The 22757-nt window shown below is 35.7% G+C and overlaps 3 protein-coding genes and 1 non-coding gene across 8 annotated transcripts; all 4 read left to right on the plus strand.

Annotated features, from left to right (window-relative positions):
* The first annotated feature begins 346 nt into the window (after positions 1 to 346).
* On the plus strand, positions 347 to 5914 carry LOC121752330 (nuclear transcription factor Y subunit A-4-like). 2 transcript variants are annotated; one of them, XM_042147336.1, is made up of 6 exons: positions 347 to 477; positions 1588 to 1849; positions 2974 to 3053; positions 3209 to 3271; positions 4377 to 4541; positions 5185 to 5914. In XM_042147336.1, the coding sequence occupies exons 2-6, from the start codon at positions 1621 to 1623 to the stop codon at positions 5560 to 5562; spliced, it is 915 nt and encodes a 304-aa protein (XP_042003270.1). In that variant the 5' UTR covers positions 347 to 477; positions 1588 to 1620; the 3' UTR covers positions 5563 to 5914. The 2 variants fall into 2 exon arrangements, with proteins under 2 accessions (XP_042003270.1, XP_042003271.1); XM_042147337.1 differs by having other exon boundaries at positions 357 to 477; positions 1577 to 1849.
* A 2651-nt stretch (positions 5915 to 8565) lies between these two features.
* LOC121752945 (N-alpha-acetyltransferase MAK3-like) lies at positions 8566 to 10978 on the plus strand. Of its 3 annotated transcripts, none has more exons than XM_042148050.1 (6): positions 8566 to 8661; positions 9342 to 9467; positions 9584 to 10004; positions 10075 to 10195; positions 10374 to 10429; positions 10503 to 10978. In XM_042148050.1, exons 3-6 carry the CDS (start codon positions 9843 to 9845, stop codon positions 10734 to 10736), a joined length of 573 nt encoding a protein of 190 aa, XP_042003984.1. In that variant the 5' UTR covers positions 8566 to 8661; positions 9342 to 9467; positions 9584 to 9842; the 3' UTR covers positions 10737 to 10978. The 3 variants fall into 3 exon arrangements, with proteins under 3 accessions (XP_042003984.1, XP_042003983.1, XP_042003982.1); XM_042148049.1 differs by having other exon boundaries at positions 9819 to 10004; XM_042148048.1 differs by having other exon boundaries at positions 8569 to 8661; positions 9324 to 9467; positions 9819 to 10004.
* On the plus strand, positions 8949 to 9070 carry LOC121753432. Its single transcript, XR_006040410.1, has one exon. It is a non-coding gene; the product is annotated as a small nucleolar RNA snoR130 (small nucleolar RNA).
* A 2428-nt stretch (positions 10979 to 13406) lies between the features above and the next one.
* LOC121750498 (malignant T-cell-amplified sequence 1 homolog) lies at positions 13407 to 17922 on the plus strand. 2 transcript variants are annotated; one of them, XM_042145037.1, is made up of 8 exons: positions 13407 to 13549; positions 14551 to 14632; positions 14716 to 14783; positions 14903 to 15000; positions 15676 to 15812; positions 16548 to 16615; positions 17445 to 17508; positions 17603 to 17922. In XM_042145037.1, the coding sequence occupies exons 1-8, from the start codon at positions 13539 to 13541 to the stop codon at positions 17618 to 17620; spliced, it is 546 nt and encodes a 181-aa protein (XP_042000971.1). In that variant the 5' UTR covers positions 13407 to 13538; the 3' UTR covers positions 17621 to 17922. The 2 variants fall into 2 exon arrangements, with proteins under 2 accessions (XP_042000971.1, XP_042000970.1); XM_042145036.1 differs by lacking the exon at positions 13407 to 13549 and adding an exon at positions 13582 to 13640.
* The last annotated feature ends 4835 nt before the right edge of the window (positions 17923 to 22757 follow it).

The raw sequence follows: 22757 nt of genomic DNA on the forward strand, positions 1-22757 counted from the left end.
TCAGAAAGCATAATTACTCGAATAGGAATTTATCGTAGACTCCTTGATGCGTGGATACAAACAGTTAAACATTAAAGGGCATTTACGTCTTTTTTTCTCCATGGGACCACCAGAACACGTTCTAGCTATTTAGATAATCCACATATTAATATATGTATTTAAAAAAATAGCTATATTAATTTTATTTTCTCCCTCCTTAACAGAGACAAAGAGAACGACGTTGGCGTAGAAATTAAAAAAAACTGCGACAGTAAATTAATTTAAATTAAATTAAATTAAATTAAATTAAATTAAATTAAATTAAATTAAATTAAATTAAATTAAATTATTAATATAAAGTCCACACAAAATACTGGCTCTCTCTCTCTCTCTCCAGAAAATTATCAAACAAAGTGCTGAAGCACACGAAATAGTGCTAAAATGGGTCTCAGATAGCTTCGGGATTACCTTCTTCACATCATCGCGCGGAATTCGAGGGTAATTTTTTGATTTTATTTTATCTAATTGATTACTAATCCAGTGCTCACGCTTACGGTATCTGTGGTTTTGTGTTGTATGGTTGATTTTGAGTTTGCGAATTCTATTAGTATAGACGTGAAATTATCAGTTTGAGTTTAAATTATTATTTCCTTTTTCTGGATTTAGGAGATATATGTTTTCGATTTTGGTTTCCCCACCGATTGTTTTGTGTGCATGTGTGTGTTGGTTTCCTGTTATGTGAATTTCGAACATGGATATTTTGTAGAATTGGAGTTGGGAACTAACTTCTGGATTTTACTTATTTTGTTTTTATAGATTCTTTTGGTTTGATTAGTGATTTTTTTTTACTCAAATTTAATAATTGGTGGATAATTTTTTTTTGTGATTACATCAAGTGTGACTGTGACTATGACGATATATTTGAAATTTCTGCGTGATTTGATCCACTCTACTATTTCAATTCAACTTTGCAAAGATCATTTCTCTCTTGGAAAAATCATCTTTCTAGTCATGGTTGGAAGTTTACATTGTTATTTTGTACTGTATCTTGTATATCCTGTACAAGCATAGGTAAATCAGGGGTGTAAAGATCTGTATCTGCTTTACCTGCATTAGGAACTCAAGGTTCTGCTAATAGATCTGCTTACTGGTGAAGTTCCAAGCCTCTGATTGTTGAGGTCCTGACTTGGCATAGATTAGGCTGTTTGGTGCCTGCTACATAGCTGCGTTTCTCACTATAATATTTGTGATTTTTTTATCATTCTTTGGGTATCTTATGGTAAAGAGTGTTAAGATGAAGAGAATTTAAAGATGGTGCTTCTGACAGATATACGCTTTAGCGTAAGCAATTGAAGTGCACTCATTACAGTTTTTTTTTCTTATGTAAGCAGTTGAAGTGCACACATTATAGACTTTTTTTTCTTTTGCACTTTAAATCTGTATATTACTGATCCAATACTCTAGGTGGTTAGCATTACCTGGTGATCTTCCTCACTTGAATTTTTTTTCCGTTGGTTTTGTAGATTCTCATTTTTTGACTGGTTGGGTAGTGTATCTGTAAGTTGTTTATGCATATAAATGATTGGATGGTTTAAAGATTATGTTTAGGCCATTAAATATTTGGGAGAGAGTCAACAGAAAATGCCCACGCTTACAAAAAGTAATACTAATAGACAAGTAGAGAAAGGACTAAGAAGCATCCAGACCTCAACACCCTATGGTCAGCCCTGGTGGCAGGGTATTGGGAGCAATGACATGCCTTCTTCAGGGCAGCAAGAAGATAGTTCCATAAATCCTGAAGCTGTGCAACCACAAGGCTCTGTTGAAGGGATCCCCAGGGATACAGAAACTAATGCTGTTCTTCACTCTGGTAACCCTTTATTGTGCCACATATTTTACTGTTCTTTTTGCTGTTCCCGCTATGTCTAAGGTTTCATTTTTCAAACTGTTCTCAATGTGAGTGTGCAACCATGGGAATAATATGTTCATGTTAAAACTGCAAATTAAATCTTTAATTAACCACAATAAACTCATAATTTGAACTTGAGAAACTTAACCCCAAGCAAAAGATTCTTTAAATAACTTTGGGAAAGTCGATCAATCACCACAGCCACTAAAGTATGCAACATGTGAAAGAAAGTATCCATGGACTATTACTACTTCATGTTTTCTATGTGAGAAGATATCGAACAAAATAGCATGCAGATCCATACTGCATGAAGTATCCTCTTTAGGTGTTCATTGTTAAGACAGTATCATCACATAGTTTGTCATGGAACCAAATCCACATAATCTGAGTGCACAATCATTTCAGCTACTTTGAATTTAGTTTTCACCACTAGGATCCTAAGGTACAGAAATTATAATGACAAAGAATAAAATTGTATTACAAAGAAATAAGAAGGAGAAGCTAGACAACAATCACACAAGTTGAGAAGCAGCATACAGCCATGATACCCTTTCCATCACACCCTGATACTTATTACTTTCAAATAACCTAATTTCATAGATCTGGTATCAGTTACAGACAGCATAACATGAACATGTTATTCCCATGGTCGCATTGAGAACAGTGAGAAATTATAAAAGCTGTACTTTTCTTGGACATTCATTATAAGATACCACTTGAGGATCATTGTTTCTTGGACATGCAGTACGCGTTTAGCTCTTAAGCAAACAACTCTAATTTTGGGTGTCTTCAATATTATTGGCCAATATTGAATAAAAAGCCAGCTTTCCCATTTGAAAATTGCTTTAGAATCCAAAACAACTAATGGTCTTTTAAGTGGTGTCTTATAATGAATGTCCAAGAAAAGTACAGCTTTCTGATCCTTATGTTATAAATTCTGGATTGCTAGACAATTGATTTCATTGGTCACTTTGTCAATTTTTTGAGAGTCTTTCCATTTCACTTCCCTTTTGATTTTTTATTCATGTCTTATATGGGCATTTATTTCTAGTTTAGCTAATTTTGGTCTATACATCCCCTTCCAGATTTGAATAGAAACAATGGCGAGCAAGAGCAACAACATCTTGATGCAAATGCACAAATGGAGCTTGTTGGTCATTCTATTGTAAGCAATCCCCTTTCTCTCCCCAGCGTATATGAAAGACAGAGATATGACACAGTTAATGCTGCAAAGCAGTTTTCAGTAATAAAGTGATCTGTGTCTTGTCTAGATTAACATATTTAACAATTTCTTTGCTTTTTTTATTTTTAACTTTGCAGATGCTGACATCATATCCATATGCGGACCCACAATATGGGGGGATTTTGACATATGGGGCGCCGGTAAAGACAAATCTCACTCTTGCCCTCCCCAGGGGATAGAACTCTAAAACTAAGCCTGACACGGCTGTTAAGGGAAATATTATGTGAAGGAAAAGAAGAGACAGAGTATATCATATATATGCTATGTTGGTGTTTCCTTATAAATTGTCGAATGGAATGCGCTTTTTATGTTTTTATCTTCTCTGCTATGTAACTCCTTTGTATCTTCTCTGCACATGACCCCACACACATGTTTACCACATACACATGTATAATTAGAAGCTGTTTGTGCATCAGCATATGTAAGCACATATGTTCTGTATGTAGTTTTTTCAGTGCATATTTAAACATGGGTACTTATAGTCAAAACAATTTGAATGTCTTCCATTCTAGCAATGCGAATAGACTGTTAGCATTATAATAGCAAATGGGTTGATTCGAGCATTTGAATAATATCCATCTTTTGCCCTCATCTGGTGGAATGATGAACATGTTTGCAAAAGAAGAACAGTTTCTATTTTATCCAAATTCCACCTATTTTTGTTTGAGGTATGCATAAGTATTGCTCAAATTTCCAGTTTGAAACTCAGAGACAGCTTTTATATCATGGCCCTTCTCCCTCCGTCGTGGTTTCCTATTTCTTCCAAACCTCTCCTTTTTCCTTTCCTTGGCCTTTTGGAAAGAGGGTATTCGTGAGTGAGTGTGTGAAGGGAATTTCTACATTCTCAGCGAGGGATAGGTGCTGGAATCTCAATACTTCAGTTTGGTGCATTTCTGGGCTGCCTATAACTTTTATTTTTTTTAGCTATTTGACCATCTGTCTTCAGAGTAAATTGAAGTTTAAAAAATGTCCGTGTTGATCTAAAATAGTCCTGAATGATTAGCTTTGTTTGTTTGACGCATGATGTTTTCGTTAAAGAAACTGGTTAATGTGATGCATGTTTGTTTCAAATTTCTGAAAATTAAGTCTTCTTTTTCGAGTGAGCGTTACTTCACTATTTTTTTCTTAAGACCTTGTTGACTTCTTGTATGTACTGGACTTTTTGTTATTACTTTATTTGGTGCCTTAGGAAGTATTCTCTTCTCTCTTTTAATTTAACATTCTGGATCGCTGGATCGGTTGCAGGTGCATCCTCAATTGCTCGGCTATCATCCAGGAAGAATGCCTCTGCCTCTTGAAATGGAAGAAGAACCTGTTTATGTGAATGCAAAGCAGTACCATGGAATTCTGAGGCGCAGACAAATACGAGCAAAAGCTGAATTGGAAAAGAAATTGGTGAAAAACAGAAAAGTAATGAAATTATTTTCCCTTCAATTTTTGCATGCATTTCCTTAGCTTATGGAGTAATACTTGGTTGATCTTGAGGAAACGTGTCTTACACATAAAGCACATAATTATACATGCTGTACCACCAATTTTTTTTCTGGAATTAAAGTATGCACATGTTTCCTCCTTGTAGTTTAAGAACTAAAGTGCTATAATGCAATAATTCTATTTCTAGTACAGAAGTTTAACTTGATTTCTGTGTGGCGTATATTTCATATTTGACTCTTGGTTTTCAGTTTTCATCTGGATACCATTAATATGACATGCATTAAAATATTTGATACATGTATATGTTGATCTTATGGTTTAGATGCCTCTTCATTAATTCTATCTCAATGTGAAGTATATCATTTCTTAGTTGGCATTTTCCATGATGTAGTATATTTTTTGAACCCAAAGAGAGGGATGATACATGGTGTCTATTACTTGTGAAAACCGTTGTTTTGTCACCTACCATTTCTTTTCTGAACCAGAGAGAGTTGTAGCGTTAGCATTGTTACTTGTTTAACAAGGAATATTAAGTGCATAACATTACAGATTTTATTGGTTTTACTTGTATGTTTCTCCAGAAATCCTACTCATGCTGTTTTTGTATCGGTGAATGCAGCCTTACCTTCACGAATCTCGTCATAAACATGCTATGAAAAGGTTAAGAGGCTCCGGAGGCCGTTTCCTGAATACCAAAAAGCTCGATGGCAAAGAAAACTGTGCCTCAGCGGAGCAATCAAAATCAGGGGAAACTGCTTCGTCACAGTCACACTCCCCCGCTTATGCTCATTTGTCCACAAACAGTAACGGTGCATCTCATCAAAACAACGAAGGAGCATTATCTATGGTTCAAGAAAGGCACAAAGACCATACTCCCTCCAAGGCGTTCAACAACCCTCACGGTCTGGGGCCATATTGCGAAAGTGGACATTTGAGCAAAAACAGCTGGAACTCGCTAGTGAGCCGGGGGCCACGGGGGCCTTCCTCTAGCAAATGAGAAGCTAGCCCCGCTTTTAGCAGTGGATGAAGCGCTCGTCTAACTGGGAATCGGGATGCTTCCTCTGACATGGCTTGTATGTCAGGCAATTCATTCTTGGCTTGGTTACTTGAATGGAGCAGATATGAGACAGTTTCTCTGGTAGAACTAGAAACCACTGTCCATTTCTCCTCCATGTTATCATCTTATATGTAAATTAAGCAGATTGCGTAAGCTATTCAAGAACTAGACTTTGTGTTAACGGTGAAGCGTGAATACTCTCTTTTTTAATTTCTCTTTCTTGTATGTGTGACACATTCTCTCTTCTTTATTGAACTAGCTTTGTGTGAAGCGTGAATACTTTCCTGTTTAATTTCTCTTTCACGTATTTTTGTCCTTTTTTTTTCTTGAATTCAAAATTTTGGTGTGAGGACGCCATTCCACGGATACGTAATTTATTAGGATGAAATTAGTTTATTATTTTAAAAAACAAGATAAGTAATTTATGTCATTGTCATATAAGGATTATTTGTTGTTTATCTTTATACGTATTTTATTTAAATGTAATTGATAATTTATACTCTAAATAATATTGTGTTGTATTATGTATATTTTCTTATTTTATAGAAATAAAACTATAAACTTATATTAATAAAATATGTACTCCTTCCGTCCACCATTTAAACAGCCATTTTGACTCTGCACGAGTTTTAAAAAATTGTTTTACTTTATGAAGAAAAGTAAAGGGAGAAAGTGAGACTCATTTAAAGTATTAGTTTTATATTAGTATTAGATTGTGAGTGTAAAAAGTTGGTAAGATGTGAGATCCACGTACTAAAAATGGAATAAAGTAAATGGTTCTATAAATCGTGGACAAACCAAAATGGCAAAATGGTTCTTTAAATGGTGGGCAGAGGGAGTATTATAATTATAATAATAATAGCTTTATTGTCTCTCTTGAAGGGCCTGAATAATTTCCGGCCACATTGTTTGGGTTTACTAAACCTAAGGGCATCCACTATAAGGCGGACATTTCCAATAGTCCTGCCCCTTTTTTGTCCACAGCCCCAGTTTATTTGTCCGCTCTAAAAAAAAGTGTCCGCGGCTATAAGGTGGATACTTCCAATAACCCCAAAATTTTTAGCCACTTTTCATTTTATTTTTTTTCGTTTATTTTAAATCAATTATAATTAAAATTATCGGACTATACGTAATTAGAAAAAAACGGCTAATGGAAAAATTATACAATGAAAATTTAATCAATAGAAAATCACAATGTTCTTCACGCTGCGCCACCTCCCCTACGTGCCCAAACTTCTTCAATCAAATCGGCCTGAAGTGTGGTATGTGCTGTGCTCCTGCGCATATCAGTGAAACGTTGGAGCAAATATTCATTACTATGTGGTACACCCATCTGTATCGGCACGGAGGCAACACCATGACTTGTACTTGCGCCATCTTCCGGTGCCCAGCGCTCTGTAGCAAATCCTTCATCTTCTATTATCATATTGTGCAATATGATACATGTTAACATAATATTCGCGACATCATCTTTGTGTCAAACTCGTACCGGACACCGTATAATGGCCCATCGCGCTTGGAGCACACCAAAAGCTCGCTCAACATCTTTCCTAGCAGCCTCTTGTTTTCGCGCAAAATATTGTTTCTGCGGTCCAATCGGTTGGTGAATTGTCTTGACGAATACGGGCCACCGAGAATATATCTCATCCGCCAAATAGTATCCCCTACGGTACTGCGTTCTGTTGGCTACGAAGCTGATTTCTGGACCCTCCCCCCGACACTCATCATTGAAGAGAGGCAATAACTGAAGAACATTGATGTCGATGTTCGAACCTGCAACACCGAAATACGCATGCCAGATCCACAAACGGTAGTCAGCAACGGCTTCTAGAATCATCGATGGACCTTTACTTTTGAAACCAGTAGTGAACTGGCCTTTCCACGCCTCCGGGCAGTTTTCCCACTCCCAATGCATGCAATCGATGCTTCCTAACATCTTTGGGAAACCGTGAACCGAACCGTGCATATCTAGCAGTCTCTGGCACTCATCAGATGTGGGCTTTCGTAGGAACTCCAGACCAAATATTTCCTAGATCCCCTTACAAAACCGCCCGAGCACCGTTATGCTAGTTGTCTCACCCATCTGTAGGTATTCGTCGAACATATCAGTCGGTCCGGCATAGGCAAGCTGCCTAATTGCAGCGGTGCATTTCTGAAAAGTAGACAACCCGATCCGGCAAGTGCAATCACTCCGGAGGGTGAAACACCGGTACCACTCCGCCAAATTTGTCGCTATATGGTTGAAGAGTCGTTGCGACATTCTGAATCGCCGACGAAAAATCTCGGGTGGATAACGGTGGTTATCCACAAAAAAGTCCGCCATTAGACGCTAGTGCGCTCCGCTTTGGTCTCGTTGGATGGTCCGCCAATTCCGCACGAGGGATCGCGGCCTCCGCCAATTCCGCCGCGCACGCCGCATCCTCCTCGTCGGCTTGGTTCTGCACCTCTTGAATCAGAGAATTCCACGCGTCATTCCACAAATCGTCCATTTTTAATACCAATTGAATCCACAAATTTTAGTGAGACAAAGTATGAGTGAAGAGTTGGAATGATGTGAAAATAATGAAGGGAATAAGATGTATTTATAGGTAAATTAAATTGAATTTATAAAAAAAATGAAAAAAAATCGGTTGCCCCAATCCGCCGTGCTATAAGCCGGCGCGCCCATCGGCGCGGCGCATCTCTATTGGAGCATCCTCGCACTCTTCTCGCCGGAGGGCCTTCCGCCCCAAAAATTGTGTCCGCCTCGGGACAAACGCTACCCGCATTATAGTTAGGCGGGGCGACGGCGGCATGGGGCGGCGGCCGCCCCTATAGTGGATGCCCTAAATCAAGTCCAAACAGATAAAAATCAATAGCCCAAATATGGCCCACATTAAATAAAATTGATTTTAAAATAAAGATAAAAATAAAACAAAAATGTATAAAAGTAAAAGAGTAAATCACAAAATAGACAACCCCTAGCTAGAATCAGTTGAGAATCGCCGCCTCTCTCTTCTTCTTCACGAGATTTCTCCTCCAAATTTGTTCACCAGCGCGGTATCTTTCTTCCCTTCTCTATTTTCTAGCACACAATAATCTGCTATTTTGCGATTCTACTGTTCAAAAACCAGTTGAAAAGCGTAAAATGCTGTAACATTTTAGTAAAATTCTCACTGCATTTTTAGGTTTTGCCATTTTTCTTATCATGGGAGAATAAAATTCGTTTTCATTCTTCCTACATTTCATGTTCTGTTTTGTGATTTTTGCTGTATGAATCGATCACTCAACGTTTGGCGATTTCACTCTGTTTTCGAAATTTCAATTCGTTCAATTGTTGATAGATGTCCCATGGATGAAATATTTAGTAATCTGGAGCTGTGCAAGCTGGTGCTCCCTCTTGCAATAGAGGTTGAGGAACCATCTCTTTATTGCTATGCCAGGTAGAAAATAGGCTTTTCTGAGGGACATCTTTCAAATCTAGATTTAGGAATTGGAGTCCTTTTGGTGTTTTTTTATTTAAAAGATATCGTTTTGATTGAATATACATCTTTTTTTAATACGTTTGGTTATTCGCATAATCAGTTTTAATGCCGTTTTCCATTTTCATATGGTAAAGGTATCTAAGATTAAGCTGTATGACTTGTTTTGATAAAAAGCTTAAGCGAAGTATTAATTTTATTAGTTTTGTAGTCTAAAAATAACTTAGGAATTCGTCTCAGATGGAATTTCTTTGGCAGCTGATGGTGTGGAAGCAGCCTCTTTTGCACACACGAGGTGGCGAGATGTTCTTGCAGTTTTAGAAGGGCTGCATTTGATTCTTGAAGGGTGGTTATACATATAGTTACTCAGCTTGGCTTGACTTGGTAAAGAGCTAAAACTTGGAATTTGTGAAGATTTGCTTTACTTGGACAGAATTACATTGTCATTGTGATGCTATACAATGTATACTATTTTGAATTCGAATATTATTGTTATGCAGAAATTGTACGGTGTTGGTGTAGCCTTATGCTTTGGGAAGTGTCACTGCAAATTTTTGGTTCTTTTGTATTTTAGATGTTTGTGTGTTTCAGCATGGTTTCTGCAGCTGTTACATAACATTCAACTCCTTAAATTCAATTTGTCTGCACGAAACAGGATAATTAATTTATCTTTTGCGCAAGTTTGTTGCAATTGTTTTCTTTGGTTTAAAATCAGTGTACCCTTCTTGCATGTAGCTGGCTGACAAGTGTGGTGCTTTAATGGCGTTGGAGTTTGATACGTCAGAGATAGAGTACATGAGCTACAGCGGTGAGCATCACCTGCCACTGATTATGAATCTCGTGGATCAGGAGCTGAGTGAGCCCTATTCCATCTTCACCTACAGATACTTCGTCTATCTCTGGCCCAATCTCTCTTTTCTCGTTAGTTCCCCCTATGCACCCTTTCTCTCACTAGGAATTAGGATTTTTCAATTGATTGGTTGATTGGCAGGCATTCCATAAAGGAAAATGTGTTGGCACGGTGGTGTGCAAAATGGGAGATCACCGCCATACTTTCAGAGGATACATCGCCATGCTTGTTGTTCTCAACTCTTACAGAGGCCGAGGCATTGGTAGTTCCTCACATTACTAAATCCATTTGAAATCTTTTGCTGCTAAATTTGATTAAGTGTTTAATCTTATTAAATAAGTGGCAAAGTAGTTGTATCCATCTGTGGTTGCATACCCGTTTAAAAATACTTTATCCTGTGCTCATATAATTGAGATTTATTTGCTTGTTTTTGTGGACAGCAACTGAGCTTGTTAGCAGATCAATTAAAGTGATGATGGAATCAGGTTGCGAGGAGGTACGTTAGTTTGTCCCTCTTCACATTCTATGGGGTGTTATTTTTCTAAAATTCTTTTCTGCTAATCTCAAAGGTAACACTAGAAGCAGAAGTGACCAATAAAGGGGCACTAGCACTGTATGGTCGTCTGGGATTTATTAGAGCCAAGAGGCTTTTCCGGTACTACTTGAATGGCGTTGATGCTTTCCGGCTGAAGCTATTGTTTCCTCGACCTGAACCAGACTACTCTGATTCAATCAAGTCGGTTGCAGACGAGAGTGAGGAGCATGGTGATGGGATGCCCCCCGAAGAAAGAATTATACAGTAATGCAACATGTATTGATGGAGGGAGACTACTGAAGATGTTCGTTCCATTATATCTTACCTCCATATCCACATTCATCGATTTAAGCTCGACGATACTGCTTTGGTTGTAGTGAATATCTTATCTCATTGCTTTTGCGACTTTGCTAGTGCAAAGCTTGTGAATAATATGTTCAGTGTATCAAACATAGAGAAAATTGGACTTTTTGACTTACATTGATTTAAACAAGGAATAAGTTTTATTTACCACGCTTTGAGATAAAAACAAGGAATATGATTCATTTACCAATTTATATCTTGTTTGGTTTTACATGATAAAAAAGTTGAGGTGACTGCATCAAACTAAGTCTATGGATAAAGTTTTTCACTACAAATGTGAAGAGTACGAACAGAATGGTTTTAGAGACTCAACGAAAATAGAGGATAAAAAGTTAAATAAACAAAAAATTATAAATATAAAATCAACATAAGAGCATCTCCATCTGTGCTCGTTGGCAAGAGCACGGATGTGGGCCCGGACCCACTTTTACTCCCTGCTCTTAGGCAAGAGTACAACACCCACAGCCGTGCTCTTCCGCAAGGACAAGCTCAAGGGTCTCACCATTCTATTATTCAATTTAAATAAAAACATTTCCACAAAATTAAAATGCATTAAAAATATTCGGAATACTATTACAAATTACAAAAAAAATTAAATATTACATAATTAAAATCCTAAAAATAAAAAATTACATAATTAAATTCATAAAATTAAAAAAATCACTACTCGTGGCCGAATTTCGCCCAAATGTGTTTGATTAGGTCTTCTTGTAGCTCAATGTGGGCTCGGGTATCGCGCATTGTGTTCCTTGTTTCGATCATCTCGCCCACCGTCGTATGCACATCTCGGCGTGGGAGAGACCTCGCGGTTGAGCTTCCGGATTCATCCTCGCCGTAAAAGTTAGCCGCCATCGGTCCTTCGTCAGCTATAATCATGTTGTGCAAGATAATACACGTGTACATGATGTCGGCGATATTTTTCACGTACCACAACCGAGACGGGGCCTTCAAAACATCATTTAAGAGGGATGAATAATAGAGCACGTTCAAGTCGTTGTTGGATCCGACAATACCAAAATATGCATGTCAAATCCATAGACGGTAGTCGGCGACAGCTTCAAGGATAAGTGTTTGGCCGCCGCCTTTGTGGCCGCTTAAGTGTTGCCCCTTCCAAGCAGTCGGACAATTATTCCTCCTCCAATGCATGCAGTCAATGTTGTCAAGCATACCGGGAAAACCATGGACTGTTTCGTGAAGACGAAGCAACCGTTGGCAATCATTGGTGGTGGGTGCCCGAAGGAATTCCTCACCGAAAGCTGAACGAACGACGTCGTAAAAATTTTTAAGGCAAAGGATTCCAATTGACTTACTGACATGCAAATACTCGTCGAAGAGGTCAGCCGTTTGCCCAGTAGCAAGTTGTCGGATGGCACACGTACACTTCTGCAACGCCGAGAGACTTTGCCGACCGGTTGCGTCTGTACTTGTTTGAAAGTATTCAACACGGGCGGATTATGTGTTGACAATACGCATAAACAAGCGTTTTGACATGCGAAAACTACGCCGAAAGTAATCTTCCAGAAACCGCGGCTGGTCAGAAAAATAGTCGGCAACGAGCCTTTCGTTGGCTCTCTCCCGGTCACGATGGATGTAGTGACGAGTTGATCTAGTTGGTCGAGGAGGAGGGGCGGGGGTATTCGCGGTGACATAGGCTTCATAGGCGACACAATATTGTTCATAATATTCTTGTTCTTCGCGCTCCGCTTCCACAATGAGATTGGTGAAATCCATTTGAGATGGTTTGAGTGAGAGAGGAAGATGTAGATAAGTTGTATGAAAAAATATGAATGAGAGATGAATGTGAGATGATTTGATGTGAAAAATGGAATATAAATGTGTGTATTTATAGATGATTTTGGGAATAAAAAAATAAAAAAAATCCAGAAAAACTGTAAAAAACGGGCATATTTCTGGGAATCTGTTTTTTTTTTAATATATTTTTGGTATTATTTTCGATTTAAAAAAATGCATTTTCAACGGAAATGCCGTTGGCCAATCAGAACGCGCCATGTCAGCTGCTCGCTGGCACGGACGTGCTCGATGCATCGAGCAGCGCCGCGCCAGCGGCGAGAGCGCAGCGGCGGACAGCGGGTGCCCTGCCGCTGGCACGGACGGACGGACGCCGTCCGTCAACCGTTGCGGATGCTCTAAGAATATAGCTCCCTCGCTAAACAACAATCAACCAAAATGTACAATCATTAGTACTGTTTACCTTGGTTCAAAAGTACCCACGAACAATCTAAGCCTTACAACTAACTACTCTACTGTCTCGAAAAAATCTCATTTTGTCATTTTGAATTATTTGCGATTAAAGTTTAATTCGTCTTTTTCCGTTTGAGTAAGTAGACCCCGTTATTAATTTAACTCACATTTTACTGTAAACATAAAAGTGAATACTACATTTCACTAATTTTTTTCACATTTTTTTTATTAAGTCAAATAATTTTTAAAATCAGTGACAAGTTAAAGCTCACATTTTTTAAATAAAGTCAAATAAATTTTAGAATCAGTGACACTAAAGCGAGACTAGTAATTTGGCCCAATTAACGTAATTCATCTAATGGCCCAACTTAAATCCACTGACAGTCCTACAACATCGAGCCCAATACTCTCTCTCTCTCTCTCTCTCTGCGTGTCCCAAAAATCCCTACTTTCACCCTTAAAATTCCGGCGAGGATCGCCACCACAACTCTCTCTATCTGTAAGAATGTTCAAAAAGTAAGTTCCACCGCCAATTCTTAGAACCTCTTGCAACCAAGGCTTTTTTAATTTTTAATATGCTAATTATTCTTCGTATCGATTTGAAAGAGTAAGATTTATCTGTTTGAGCATTGTATTATGTTTTTTTTCTTTATTACCAATATTAAAATCAATTTATACTCTTTCTCTGCTTCGATCTGACGAACCTAATACTAGCACGACTTTCTATAATTCCTTCAATTTTATCACTGTTGAGTGCTGAGGATGCAGGAATTACTAGATTCTGATTTTTTCTCCACTGTTCTATGTTTGTTTCTGTTAGTGGATACGAAATCTTAAATTCGAAATGGGATCCATGATGAGATAGAATGTTGTCTAGCCATGAGCTTTGGTGATGACTTATTTTGTTGAGACGCCAAACTGAAGTTGCTTTTTAAAGTTTTCTAGCCATGAGCTTTGGAAATAGTTCATATTAGGGACTGGGGGAGTATTAAGCTGTAAATTTACATTGTGATTTCATTTTCACCAGAAGAATATGATGATAACTTGGCGGAAGCCATAAAAAGACTCAGTTTACGCCGTAACAAATCTCTGATATGTGGACCAATAAGAGCATGCTGTTAGTCTTGGATATCCGAACATATAAGGTGGCGTAGGAGTGCGCTAATTAAGCAATTCCTGGAATATATCAACTTAATTAGTGAATTGGGAGAAGGTGTGTTAGGACACACCAGAGATGATGCAAAGCATCACTGATGCATGCCACACCAATAATCTGAAGATAATAAGAAATGTTCCGTGTTGGTAGCTTGGTATTTACAGCTAAGTACTACTAATCCTCTTCTAGTTTGACATCTAGAAGCTTTTCACAAGGTATTTGATCGCTCAGAACTGTGTCCTTTGTGCATTTTGTTCATTTTCGCGGTCTATGTTTAAGCATGAATTTTTTTTTTTTCCTTTTGATTGTTGATTTTGAAAATGATTCAACTTGCAAGTATTTGATTTTTATATGTTTTTAGGTTCTCATCTGAAGAAGTTTCTGCACAAAATCAAGTGAAGGCATCTGTGCAGCGCAAAATACGGCAAAGTATTGCTGAAGAGGTTTTTCTTGCTGCCTACTTCTGATTAAGTTTACTTTCCTGTTGATTTATCATATACTCACAGGGACTGTTGTTTTCTTGCAGTACCCAGGACTTGAACCTGTTTTGGATGATTTGTTGCCAAAAAAGTCACCACTGATTGTTGCAAAATGGTGCCTTCTTTATCTTAATGGAAACTGATATAATTGCCATCTGCCTCTTAATTGAACTATGTAGTCTAAGTGTTTGATTCCGTTTTTTTATCTGATAATCTCATCAATTTCTTTTGCAGCCCAAATCATCTAAATTTGGTTTTGGTGAACAATGTGCCACTGTTTTTCAACATACGTGATGGCCCTTATATGCCAACACTACGACTGCTTCATCAATGTAAATATTATAATTTTAACTTCAGTTCTGCTTGATTGCATGTATATCTACCGACTGCTAAATTATCACCTCTGACTCCTGAGCACCTCTGATATACTGCATAAAGATTCCAAAATCTTAGACAATCACACTTTTTTGAGTTCCAAATTCCAATCCTTTTTGATACCACCCCCAACTAAATAGTCCAGAATCTGAGCAGTTATAGATATTGACTTTATGAATATATTGTTGTTCTTCATTTGGCATGTCAATGGAAGCTCTTCTTGTGGCCTAGCCATTGTAGAATAGGTGATGACCTCTTCAAGCAACTTTCATCTACGGAATTACCAGGCAGCCAAATTCAAATTTGGTATTAAATCCTCGATTGTGTGTGAGGATTGGATGCTATGCTCATTGCTCAATAACCCCCTATTTTAAGAGATACTAGATTTTACCGGATGCTTTGCAACATATCTTTCTGCCTTATTTTATTACTTGAATTGGGATAAAAGTTCAAGGAAAAAGTTTCCTCATGTAACTACAGGTGAAAACTTATTATTATCACTCACCTCACCAATTTCATGTAAATTCTGGCTATTGGATTTTAATGCACATTATATGTAACAGAGACCCATGAAAAGGGTTAGTTTTACATATAACATAGAGATTTATTGTATTTATACTCTGTATTGGCAGATCCCAACATCATGAAAAAACTGCAAGTTGATAGGGGCGCGATAAGATTTGTTCTTGCTGGTGCTAATATTATGTGCCCGGGGCTAACATCTCCTGGGGGTGTGTTGGACGATGAAGTAGAGGCAGAAACTCCAGTGGTAGGAAGTCATTGTCTGAACTTATTTGGTGCTCTATTTAGACAATTCTATTATGAGTTAACTGCTTCTATTATAATTTGCTTACGCATAGATAGTTGGGAATTGATCATTAAAACCATTCACTAAATCAAATTAGTTCTGACTAAGATTTTGGTGTGTGCTCAACCCATATGAATTATACTTTATATTTATATTTTGGATTTTAGTTATTTATAATTAGGCTAAATTATTTATTCTTTATTTATGTCTTAATTAGGGTGTTGTAATCCATAATTAGGGCTTGTGTAGTTGATAAGTAGGATCTATTAGTTATTTTTTTTAGATCTAACTAAAATTTTAATAAAAAATACCCCCTTCATCCCATGAAAGCATGCACACTTTACTGTCCCATAATAACGTGCACATTTCTTTCTTTCCTTTTTTGCGCACTACACCATAAATTGTTCCATAATATGCTTACAAATTACAATTAATTTACAATCACTTTACACAACAATACTCCTAAAGTGGAATCTTTTCTCCAGAATCTCCACTCACATTATAAACAACACTAAAGTGGGATCCTTTCTCTACTAACAATACAAATAACACTAGATTTCTTAAAATATGTGCCCAAAGATGTTTGTGGGACGGAGGGTGTAGTACAAGAGCCGAATGGTACAGACATCTGCACGGGAGCATGTTTTACTGGCTGACTGTAAATTGCTCTTCACTAAATTATTGATAGCTTATCAGGCTATAATGGCTGAAGGAAAGGAAAATGCTCTAGCTATTGGATTTACGAAGATGTCAGCAAAAGATATGTAAGTTCATATCAGAATATCTGTTGTTTGCCCTTTCATCCTTTTTTTTGGAAAATTTTAAGTTTTATCTATTTGTTTACTAATCATGCCCTTAGCTCGAAAGAAGTTTAACCTCTCAAAACCTTGTGTCTTTAATTAAAGAGGCTTCGATCTATTGACTATGTTCCCAATTCCCATACATTCTCTTTTACAAATGTTTCCCTATAACTGAACTCAATTCAAAAAATCTAATATGTTTCATAAATGGATCTGATCCCCCATATTTCATGATCTCGCTGCCCATTTGGTTACTTGTATGTATTGACATGATTTCTGGGGAAGTCAATTTTGGGTTGTCTCTAATCTCTATGTATGTAGTTCCATTCTGATTACTCCGATTGTAGAGTAGGTAGGTGTCTCGCTCCTTTCTGTGGGCCTGTCCTTTTACTCTGTTATGTGGTTGAGGGTGTGCCACTTTTGGGCATACTTTATCATATACACAAAGCCTTTGATTTTTTTTGACGATATCAACAGGTTGGGGGTGTGCCTAACCCCTCTGATAAAAAAAACTCAACTATGAAGTTTGAGTTTCTCACCATTGAACCTTGCATTTTATTTTGATTTACCCTCTTTGCATGATATCACACATCAACTTAGTATGTTTTCTTTCATCTACTTGTTCAACTGTGCACTGGAACCTCAGTTTGAATTCAACAGATCTGTCTTGTGCATAGCATTACAGATCTGGTTTTCCTGTTATAGCTGCTCGTGAGCTTAAATTAAAAGCATTTTATTTTGCTAAAGAATACATTCATAGCTCATTACCTGCCAATGATTTTCTCGAATGCAGACGAACAATCAACAAAGGAATTGGTATTGATAACATGCATTATCTTAATGATGGACTGTGGAAGGTACTTTTTTTCTTCTTCTATTTTATCCTTACCCTCGCTTCCGTCTCTGCGAAAGAAAGAACACTCTAATATTTGTTCTTACTTGTTTCCACAGATGGAGCGTCTCGAATAAGAAAAAGAATGAACAGCCGTTGATGCATCATTTAGAGACGAAGTCCAGGCTCCACTGGTTATTATTAAAAGCTGCGAAGTTTGGACATGGATGGAGATGTTGACTAGAGGAACTCAACTCTATTTTCTGACAGTATAGATAGGTGATGAAGAAAGTGCGAGTGTTTTCCATCCTTGATAATGTGATTTTCTCATATTTGAAGCAAATATCACTCTAAACACCATGACTTGTCGGGGTTTGTTTTTCAACTCTTGAAAATATTTCTTCTAAAACTTATTCGAAACTAAAACTGTCTTGCTTAAGGAGTTTGCATAGAATATTTATCTTCTGTCTATAGTGAATTTCATGTATTGCCAATCGGTTTCTGAGAATTATTGACAAAAAGTTTGGAAAGTTAAGATATACTGTGCTCAACCTATTATAAAGGCAAAGTTTATTCTAGACCAGGGTCTCTCTCTTCTCCATGTAAATAAAAGAAAATGAAAAATTATTGATAATCCCTTTTTCATGTAGAGACCAAATTTGCTATTGTTTTACCCACAAAAATCTCTTATTTTCTCTATATATAATCCTTCTTATATACGTGTAAATCACTTGAGTTAGGACACATGTAGTACTCCCTCCGTCTTAGGGTAGATACTCCTTGAGACGACACAAGATTTTATGTACGCTTAGTAGTTTAAGTAGAGAAGGAAAATTTTGTTGGGTGTTATAAATTATGAAAAATTAATACAGTAAAAAAGAGAAAAGGTTGTTGGATGTTTTAAAGTAGGAGAGAGAAAATGTAGTTGAATATTTTAATTCCTAAATAAGTAAGGGGTTATCTTTGTTGGAATATATGGAAAAGGAAAGTGGGTAATCTTCGATGAGATGGAGAGAGTATTGATGTGAATAAATTGTAATCTTGTACTACTATAGTTTTCTTGTATTATTATCTAGGATTAGTAGCTAGATTTTAGAGATTACTCCTAGTTTAATTAGGAACAGTGGCAGAACTACATGTTAAGGGGAGGGGCTTTAGCCCCTAATGCATCCAATTTTTATAAAAATTTCTACTATAAAGTTTCAAAATTTGTTCATACCTTACATATTATAATATAAAAGTCCGTATTAATAATCTAAATTACTTGAAAATTTATTTTTAAATAAAATTTTATAAATTTACTTCTTACTCATATTCATTTCTGCATCGAATCCTGGTAAGGAAAGCTTGTAAATGTGAATCTTTGAATTGTTTTGAATGATTTCTATGTTTATCAATTATGGTTTGGTTTTGGTAGAGAACATAATTCGGCAATACCCTTAACTTCGATGTCTCCTTAATTTGGAGTGGGGAGCTAACATAGATTGGAAACTCTACGACTAAAACTAGAAGCCAACTTGTGTGTTGAATGTTCATAGAAGCCAACCTCAAGCTTACTACGTGTCTTGTAGGAGTGAGAGATTGGTGAGTAAAGTCTAGGAGATGTGATCAGCTTATTTAAGGGGTAAAATTCCATTAGCAGTGATCAGCTGCGTGTGAGCATAAAAACAACATGATCCTGATAAATAATGAGAAGGAATTAAAAACGATACATATGAATAAGCGACCCGAAACAAGCTAGGAGTGGTCTTCTAGCTGTATTGTGATTTCCTTGCATTTCGCCTTATTGATTCACCCTGCACTCGTCTTCTGTTCAAAATCCAAAATCAAACAAATTTACCATTTTTTTAGTAGTTTTAGCAATTAAACCCCTACGTGTGGGATCGATACCTTTTGTACTATATTACACATTTGTGTACTTGCAAAAGTAGTACTCCCTCCGTCCTACAAAATATATCACACTTGCGGATTGTCATGAAATTTTAGGAGGTTTTGTTTTGTATGTTAAGTAAACAGAGAAAATATAATTTTTATATTAATTAAGAGATCACTTTTTTCAAAAATGTAAATGCGGCAGTTTTAACGACAAACTGAAAAGGGAAATGAAACATCTTTTGTTGGATGAAGGGAATATTTTTAAGGATTTATTATTTGTTTGGTGAATATAAATTATACCTTATAAGAGGTGTTATATTGCCAACTCCCTCTTAAATTGCTAACTACAACTAAATTATAGGCATTAAATCATTAAATCAAGGTACAAGATCCTTAATCCACGAATATCAATATGATGCATAAAAAATGTCAATTAGGGGTATTAATGTCAATTAACAAAAAGTTTGTTATAACCAACATTTAAAAAATATCCCAAAACTTTAAATGATTATAACTATCTCAATTTATATTATTGTCTTACACAAAATATCATATTAAAAATAATTTTATAAGGATTCTAACGAGATCTCACTTGTATATGTTCCGATGTCAAAATTTGATTTTTTTTTTAATTTTCGTAATTTTTACGTAACAGTTAAATGTAAATGTAAGTATAAAAATATGTCAATATAATATATATACAACGTCAATGCAAAATTGTGTTGACATATTCAAGGAATCACGTTGATATTTTCAAAATACTATATTGACATTTTCATCCAAAACCCTAATTTGGTAGTTTTTTTTTATCTTTTTTTATTTAATTAATAAAAATGAAAATTACATGTGGCAAATTTTAGACCACTAGATTTCTAAAATCCTATGGTCTTAAATTAGTTGTAGTTAGCAACTAGAGAGTGAGTTAGCAATTGATCACTCCCAATACCATATAAATCACAACAAGTATTATCTCTTGTTGTTCACAATGGATGATGAGAATAATATATTCTTCAACTCTGATAATTTCCATTCAATCTAAAATTACAATCATTTCTAAGATTATTTCCCTCATTTTGATAATTGCAATTGTTGTTGTTTATTTGTTTTTTTTTAAAATTTAGTTTGTTATTCTTATGTTCTATAAAATTAGGAATGACAAAATATTTTATTTAAAAATATATAATGGTGAGTTCGATGGTTATTGATAAAACATTAATAAAAGTATGGGTGGATGAAAAGAATATTGAAAATGTGAAAGATAGAATACTTAATTAAATATTAAAAAATGTGATGGTGATTTGTTTGACCCCTAATAAATACTGACCCGTCTATTATTAGGAGTCCCATTTTTTGGCGGGCTTTAAGAAAAGTGAGTGGAAAAAAATTAATGGAACATGAGTCCCATTTGTATATATCAATTTTAAATAAAATGTGAGTGAAATGAGTAAGTGAATGTGAGATTCTAAAACTATTTATAGTAAAAATGAAGTGAGACTCTTATTCGCAGACAGACTAAAATGAAAAAACAAGACTCTTATTCACAGACGAAGGAAGTATGGAGGGGCACATGCCATATTTCATTTAGTACTATCGACTTTTTTTTTTATTTCTGATATATCTCGATTTGCCAAACTTGAAGTATCAATATGCGTTTTCGCCCAAGCCCCAATGTATAAATGGTGCACTAATTATTGACTAAAGATATCATAACTTGTAAGACTCTTATTTCTTGTCCTCAGCTTGGGTTCAATCATATATTAGTAGTTATTTTTCCACATTGTGTGCTGAATTATGTCATAGTTATTACAATTTACTTGTAATTCTAAAAAAAATATTGACTAAACATGGTCGTTAATTGTGGACCGTTTGGCAGTTATACGCAAATACCGGAAACTCGACCAACCTAATTTAATCATAATGCCACACTCCTAACTCTCCCTGCCAAACAACCCCTACCCCACTTAGTTCACATCAATTTAACGACAACCTATGAAGTAATAAATAAATAATTAATTGTAAGAAAATTTAATATGCGAAGCTTAACATAGCCCCCAAAACAAAACTCGTTAAAATATTTTCGACAAAAATTGTTTTGAAATTAGTACAATTCATCTAATAAACAATTCTGTAAAAAATATATGTCACGTTGAAAAGATCCAAAATTTAATATAGAAAGTGCATTTACTCAAGTATCCACTTCTTTGACTTGAGAAGAATGTTGACTTCCAATAACTTCAAACCTATTTTTAATCGTGCATACAAATTGGAAAAGTAGAGGTCACACGAATTAGGTTTTATTCAAATTTTATTATTTATTGAAGTCAATATGGAATTTGATGTTTTGTCAACAAATATAATTATAAATAGGAATGTTAATTGGGCCATCTAAGTAAATTTCAGATAAATCTTATTAAAGTTGTGGATTAATCTGGTATAGGCTAATTAAGTTGTGATATTATAGGGTTAGAAACTTTCAACTCCTATCTTAAACGACTGAATTTTGGGCTAGCTCTTGGGACTAACATACGATTTATATAATACAAAATGATGAAAATTAGTCATATTTATAAAATAAATTATAAATATATATTCAGAAATTTAAAATTATGTTTAAGAATTCAAAATTTTCTTATAGTAAATTTGATTTTTCAAAATCCATTTGTCTATTTTCATATCTACAAAATCTATATATGTATATTAAATATAAAATAGAAAATAATTTTTCTGTATAATTATATATAAATGATTTGTCGAATTAGTTGTCTAACATGACCAAAAGGATAGACGACAGTTCAAGTAGGTCCAACCCACCGGGTTCCGAGTACGTCCTACTCAAGTTGTGATCTAATTAGGTGCCGGCTAACTAGGTTGTAAAATTTATCTGGCTATCAATTTTCAACCATGTCCCTATAAATTCAGAGGGCTATTTAGGTTAGTCCATATGTGTCGGGCTACATTGACATCCCTAATAATATACTTCATCCGTCCCATAAAAATAGAAACGACACAGGTTTTAATGCATATTTGATAAAGTAGAAGAGAGATAGAAAGAAAAACTATTGGAGTATTTTAGTGGAAAATGGAGTTCACCTCATTAGAAAGAAATAAGTTACCAAAGTTAGAAGCAAACTATTTATATGAGACGGACCAAAATGGAAAAAGTCTCTATTTTTATAAGGTGGATGAAGTATATATATTGAATATTGTAATTAGAAGATTTTTTTTGTTCTCGAAAATATGAGATACTATTAAATATTATTGGTAAAATAGATTATTAAGTATTATCATGATTCTAAAAGGACAGGTCCAATTGTGAAATCTTTTAATTATACCACTTACTTAAATTCCATTCAACCAAATCTGAACTTACCCCTAGTCGAGATTGTCACGCCTGAATTT

Source organism: Salvia splendens, chromosome 10, assembly GCF_004379255.2.
Source record: "Salvia splendens isolate huo1 chromosome 10, SspV2, whole genome shotgun sequence".
Taxonomy (NCBI): domain Eukaryota; kingdom Viridiplantae; phylum Streptophyta; class Magnoliopsida; order Lamiales; family Lamiaceae; genus Salvia; species Salvia splendens.